The following is a 6,385-nucleotide window of genomic DNA, read 5'->3' as shown; positions in this document are numbered from 1 at the left end:
ATCACCTGTCGCCACACAATATGATATTTTTGCTTGCCATGTTTCTTTTGCCAAAACAATGACTACTAGTATAGTGACTAATCAATGCAAGCTATACCATCTTCTGAAATTTAAACCATGCATCAATAAAATGCTAAAACACATTCCACGTGTATAATGAATTAATGATTGAGCAGTTGGACCAATCATATCTGTTCTGAAACTACGGGAAGTCTATGCCATGTCGCCAGCGTCCTCTAGCCTCCTTTCAAGGTTGCAATTTGAGAAGCTATGCACCAACCTCTCTGGCAGTCCCTCTTGGAAACAACATGGAACACATCCTCGAACCTTTCTGAGCTCGCCTCGGATAAATTAGCCCAGGGCTGCAGGCATAATCGATCACTATTAAAACACGAAGCTAGCTTTGTTTCACGCTCATATTTCCAGCAACTTTCCCAGCCTCTTTCCACTCGGTCTGCGCCTGAACGTTGTACTGCTTTTGCAGCTCCCGGAGCCTCTCAAGGAGTTCTTGGAACGAAGGGCGGAGTTGTGGGTCACTGCTTACAAAAATGGATATTCATTTCATGCGATCGGGAATAGGTTTGCTTAGTACTAGTGTGCAGAATGGTATTATGTACCTGTCCCAGCAACTCTGGATCATCGATGCCCACTGAGGATCCACATCCCTTGGAATTTCCAGTCTGTAATCCATAAAGCCTACGGCTCCGATGACCTGCAACATAGGGGCCACAAAGCTTGTGTTGTTACGTTAAAGAAAAGCTAAAAAGAAACTGAGTTTTCTTAAACTGCAACATTTGTGTGATTTCGCTTCTTGGAAACGATTCACCATTCACAAGTAAGCTAGCAATTTTCAAGAATTCTTTTTGGCTCTAAGACGCCACAAAAAAGGATCAACAGAAAAATCATCTCCATATCTATCACGCGCCACACTGAAGGGAGAATGGATGAACTATGAAGCAAAGAAACATTAAAGTTTGTTACTACAACTGGCTGTATCCAAGTAGATTACGTTGCGGAATTTGGCTGCCAACTTGCCACCAAATGTTGATAAAATAAACCAGATTAACAGCTAACCAATATGCATAGCAAAAATGTACCTGCATTGTATTGTGAGTATCCCAGGGAATCCTCTGAGTAACAAGCTCCCACAGGACCACTCCATAACTGAATACATCAGACCTATACTTGGAAGAAACTGTTAATAATCCGTAGGTAACAAAAACATCGGTTGTTCAAGAATTTCCAACGCTGGGCTTACTTTTCATTTGAAGGTTCACTCCGTAGCATCTCTGGAGCCATCCACTGTGGCTGGATGTGGAAACCAAGTTATCAGGTACTAGGTTAAAGTTTATGACAATTTTGTCAGTCTGAAGAATCCATGTCAAAAGTTAAGTTCGCTTATACTTACTGTCCCCTTTCCAGTTTTTGTTGTCAGAAATGTTTCGAGTTTCAGACGTGAAAGGCCAAAGTCTGCAACCTGATAGAACCAAGTGAGATGAGACAACATAAAGTATGGATAACAAAGTTTCACACTTACCTTTACATTCCAATTCTTATCGACCAGAAGGTTTGGCGATTTCAAATCACGGTGCACAACAGTGGGGATGGAATTGTGAAGATAGTTCATGCCCCTTGCCTGCAACAATATTAATTCTTCTTCTAAGAATCCACATGGAAAAATGTGTACTCGACAAAGAAAATATTAACTTCTATCTCGACGAGTTAAAAGGGTTAAGGTAACAATATTGCACATCATAATCACATGAATCATGATTGAATTTGGCTGATATAATCTTCAGTTATGATGTAGTAGCATAATGTGTGATATAATATATGCACAAGACACCATGTTATATGGAAGGTACATGATATCATCTATTTTCTGGATCATTCTTCTATACGCTGAGGCTACAAATATGGCTTAGCTTACATGCAGTTCAATTTCGCTTTTAGGCAATTGCAAAAATAATACTGTATCTATTCAAAATATCTCTTGAGATCTTCAAGTGAAGAATGTTCATCCAGTTCTGCTACAACATGTTCATTTCTCAAAAAGTTCCATGTCTGATTCCTTAACCTGCTGCTAAAGGAAAATGCACTCACAATGTCTATGGCCATGTTAACTCTTCGTCTTGGATCCAGCTTGCCAATGTTAGTTCGGAGCAATCGAAACAAACTCCCCCTGCATTACAAGACTCAAAAGTGTTATACAGAACAAATAAAACAAAATGATCTCTTGTGAGATTCTAAATTCTTACTAGTATCTAGAAGAAACACATGTAGGAAGATATACAGAATACCGTGGGAGAAGTTCAGTAACAATACAAAGTCGTTGCTGCGACAGAACTGCACCCATGAAAAGTATGATATTGGGATGTCGCAGTTTCTTCATCAATGAGACCTACACATTTGAAGGATACAAATATAGTCATGGCCGAAAAATATGGAAAAGGGATCACATGATTTAAAAAGCTGTCAATGTAGTGCTAATTGACCAACAAAAAAATCAACAAAAGTGAAGATTTTTCAACACCATATCTTTTCTTCATATTTATCCACATGGTTATATTAACATAGGATAGCAAAAATGGTACTAACTGTAGGTTCTTTGAACATCACAGAGTGTTGGAGTCAAATCAAAATCTTGCACTTGGTTTCTGTAGTGGAGTGTCTGTATCAATAATACAGTAGATATCATGTAGTTTCATTGCCACTATACCCAAATTCTAGAGCAATTGTATGTAGATATAGATGTTCACCTCTTGTCTGAAGGTATTTATCATTTCTTCTGAATATTCCTGCTTGGAGAATACTTTAGCTGCCACGTCCTACAGGAACATGGATAGATACTGATTTACTGAAAGATTATGGTTAAGATGTAAAACTCCATTCATAATCATGCAACAGAAATGATATACCAACTTACCGAGCCATGCCACAGAGCATGATACACTGTTCCGCAACAACCTGTATGCATCGAACATCAAATTACGGAAAAAGGACAATACCAGATTGCATACAATAGTCGAAGAATAGAGATATCATTGCTAATTATGTGTTATTATCTACATGGACTTTCAGGAGTAAAAAGTACATACATAACCATACGAACAAAAATGCCATCACTGTTGTAGAAGCGTATAACTTGCAACTTAGAATCTCGGAATAGACATTCATGCCACCAGTAGTACTTAAAATCATGAAATTAACTGACCTATTATGATTATTGAGGATTAGAAGAAGAATAATTGATCTGGATTATGCCAACGATAAGAGGAGAATACACAAGCTTTTATTAAGAAGCATGAAGAGCGAGGAATTACTAACAAACAACGAACAACTCAAGTACATGCCTAATACTGAATTGTTTGAAAACATGTTAGCAAGAGATCTGAGTGCCTACAGATTAAGTAATTGCAAAGGGAAAATTAAGTAACTACCTTGACCAACTTGTTCTCCAATTACTAGGTCTTCCCAGAGAATCTCATAATCTAAGCAGTCTGCTTCATAATCTACTATCTGAATATCGCTGCTGTTAGTAGTCGCCGTAGTGCTGCTAATGCTACTCACGCTGTTCTTGTTGAAATCCCACCAGGAACCTGAGACCTCATATTTGCTGGCCCAAGTGTATTCGCTGTTTTGGCAGTCTGGAATTATGATAGGCTCTAGAACTGTAACTCTCTGATGACTCTCTTCATTCTCTTGCTTATCATGCAACTGTGTTGAGTTCATGTTATTCTTTCCAGAATCCCCATCAACTTCATGTCGTTTCCAAGGCCATGATATGCCCTTCTTGGCCAATAATGCCTCAGCCTTTGAATTAAAGATCTTGTGAAATCCTACTTTTCCCTCTCCTGAATCATCACTACTTGTTTTGCACAACTTGCCAGTGGATTTCTCTTTGGCCACAAAGGCACGATGCACTACATCCCCACTTGGGGTGTTTTCTTCACTTGATGCCAGCTCAACCTGGCACGATCCACTACCATACTGTTTATCGCTATTCTGGCCTGTCCATATCCGAGAACGAACTCTACTTGTAACACTGGTAACCTGTGTTGTTATTCCAATATCAAGAAAAGAATACACTAAGAAATAAATGAAGAATAAGTACCAGAAAGAGTAAGTTCCATTTGAAATTGAACAGCAATAGAACTTACCAAAGTTACTATCTTGGAGGTGGTAGCAGATTGAAGAGGTTGCTGGGAATGAAGACAACCTATGTTCAGCGAACCACTTTTAGGCCGGCTGTTAGCATGAAACTTGGGCTTTGCTGTACTCGGAATTGGATAGGATTCCGCAGAGCCTGAGGGACTAAATATGTCCTCTAATGTCCGTATATCATGCGACAGACCAATGAGGCCCACCAAGCTACCATCGTCATCGTATAAAGGAGTGTTATGGATAAACATAAAAAACCTCTCTCCTGACTTTTTCTTAACAGGAAACTTCCCTCTCCAACACTTGCCTGTAAATATAGTCTGGATGAGGTTGTTTGCTGCATCAAAGTCACTAGGATGAACAATTAATTCAACGGCATTCCGACCAACTGCTTCTGATGCAGAATAGCCATACATATGCTCAGCATACCGGTTCCTAGATTACAGAACAAAAAGGAAGAATTTGGTAAACCATGCATTATACATAGAATCGACCAGAGACAATTGCGAGTAGGAATGCCTATTGCATAAACAATTGGATATATACTCATTACATGCATCAAAATATGCTACGTATTTTAATTAAAAAAAGCTCCACATCTGAACTTCAATCTATGCATAACATGGCGCCGAATAAATAGAACAAAAATATAAGAATAGCACTGTTGCAGCATTTCGTCAAGCACCTGGTGAACAATGAGCATACACGACAGAGCCAATATAAGCAAGGGATCTCACCAGTACAGGAGCTTCCCGTCGGGGGCAATGATGTGCACGGCCAGCCCCAGCGACTGCAGTATCCAGTGGCAGTGACTGTCGGAGAACCTGCCGTGGGCGACGACCTGCCGCGACGACAAGGGCTGCGGCGGCAGCGCGCGGAAAGCTCTCCCCACGGCCACGGACTGCGCGTCGCGGCGGTCCAGCATGAGCTTGCCTATCTCCCGCTTGAGCTCGGCCTGACCCTCCTCCAGCAGCCGTATCTTCTTGAGCAGCTCATCCACTTCCATCGCTGGAGACGATCAATGCCACAGTTGGATAGGATGGCAATGGCCCGGCCTTTTCACTGGAGATGTCGCGATTAAAAAGTCGACCGGAAGGAAAGATCCAGCCAGACAAACGGCTTTGCTCATGCCTGACATAATCAGTGGGCGAGATGGGTGAGGTGCAGCTCTGCTGTACTCCTCACTGTTCCGCCTGGCTGCCTCCTCTTCGTCTTGGGAAGCCCAAACTGAAACTCTTCTCCTCTTCTGTTCCAAGTTTTCCTCCCATTCGCGGCCATGCTTTCGCGCGCTTTGTCCTCCTCTCTCCACGCCTCCTTCAAATCAGCTAGCTTCCGGCCGGTGCCACAACTCATTCCTGTTGCCAGCCATCTCTTTTTAAAACTTTTTAAAACACTGATTACGATGCACGCGTACACTCACACCACCACAAATACAACGTATGAAAGACCGGGTCAAAGTTGCGAAGCTTGAAGATTAAAATGAAGTGACCGCATGCATCTGGCTATCACGAAAATATCGTCTTTCGTTGAAACAATGATCCGCATCACCGAGACAACAAAACGTCAAATCCGAGATTTGATCTTATGGGTTGGGATAGTGAAAAAGGCTTCCGTCCCGTTTTATAAATAAAACCATAACCGATACATATAAAGCATACGAACGCACAACTATACAAGAGAAGCACCAATAGCTAAACAGGAAGCCAAAAGAAGGGACTAAGCTAATCTGAGAAAGAAAGCACAAGAACTAAGATAGCTAGTTCTTGACAATAAGCACAAATCTTCCCGAAGCGCCTTGACAGATCCCACCAAGCAGGCCACTGTAAGGCACACTTCAATCGACGGGTCAATAGTGTTGAGATATGTATTTAGCACATGTATTCTTGTACTCCAAGTCTCCTTCTTTTGTATAGTTGAGGATATGACTTGCCCTATGTACTATATATACTTGTGCATATGCATCCATCAATACATTGAGAGTTGCATCCTATTCCTCTACATGGTATCAGCCTAAAACCTCGATCCCAGCCCTAGCCGCGCCGCGGCCGCCTCTCCTGGCCACCGCCGCTCCCGCTGATCCGCGCCGCCGCCTCCCCGGCCGCCGCGCCGCCTGCCTCCCCCACCACACCCCTCCCCCCACCGCGCCTCCTCCCTTCCAACCCTCCCCGCCGCGCCCCGCTGCTCCAGCCCGAGCCGCCTCCTTCCCAAAACCCTAAAACCCTAC

General features: G+C 42.4%; 1 protein-coding gene across 3 annotated transcripts in view; it reads right to left on the bottom strand.

The window, feature by feature from the left end:
• Positions 1 to 6,385, bottom strand: part of LOC119270046 (dual specificity protein kinase splA-like) — a 46,565-nt gene that overhangs the window by 14,080 nt on the left and 26,100 nt on the right. Inside the window, exons 1-13 of one of the 3 annotated variants that reach the window (XM_037552002.1) lie at positions 4,899 to 5,351; positions 4,161 to 4,596; positions 3,441 to 4,053; positions 2,927 to 2,967; positions 2,760 to 2,828; positions 2,301 to 2,401; positions 2,104 to 2,182; positions 1,538 to 1,636; positions 1,409 to 1,477; positions 1,259 to 1,308; positions 1,098 to 1,179; positions 618 to 712; positions 51 to 536 (exon numbers count right to left, since the gene is read on the bottom strand). In XM_037552002.1, the coding sequence (XP_037407899.1) occupies positions 398 to 536; positions 618 to 712; positions 1,098 to 1,179; positions 1,259 to 1,308; positions 1,409 to 1,477; positions 1,538 to 1,636; positions 2,104 to 2,182; positions 2,301 to 2,401; positions 2,760 to 2,828; positions 2,927 to 2,967; positions 3,441 to 4,053; positions 4,161 to 4,596; positions 4,899 to 5,167 (2,142 nt within the window). In that variant the 5' untranslated portion in view covers positions 5,168 to 5,351 and the 3' untranslated portion in view covers positions 51 to 397. Of the gene's footprint in view, positions 1 to 50; positions 537 to 617; positions 713 to 1,097; positions 1,180 to 1,258; positions 1,309 to 1,408; positions 1,478 to 1,537; positions 1,637 to 2,103; positions 2,183 to 2,300; positions 2,402 to 2,759; positions 2,829 to 2,926; positions 2,968 to 3,440; positions 4,054 to 4,160; positions 4,597 to 4,898; positions 5,352 to 6,385 lie in introns of those variants that run through there. The other 2 variants (XM_037552001.1, XM_037552004.1) reach the window with 2 other exon arrangements.

Source organism: Triticum dicoccoides, chromosome 3A (assembly GCF_002162155.2).
Source record: "Triticum dicoccoides isolate Atlit2015 ecotype Zavitan chromosome 3A, WEW_v2.0, whole genome shotgun sequence".
NCBI classification, from domain to species: Eukaryota; Viridiplantae; Streptophyta; class Magnoliopsida; order Poales; family Poaceae; genus Triticum; species Triticum dicoccoides.
Note: the sequence above shows the minus strand (reverse complement) of the source record. Positions and strands in the feature narration are given on the sequence as shown.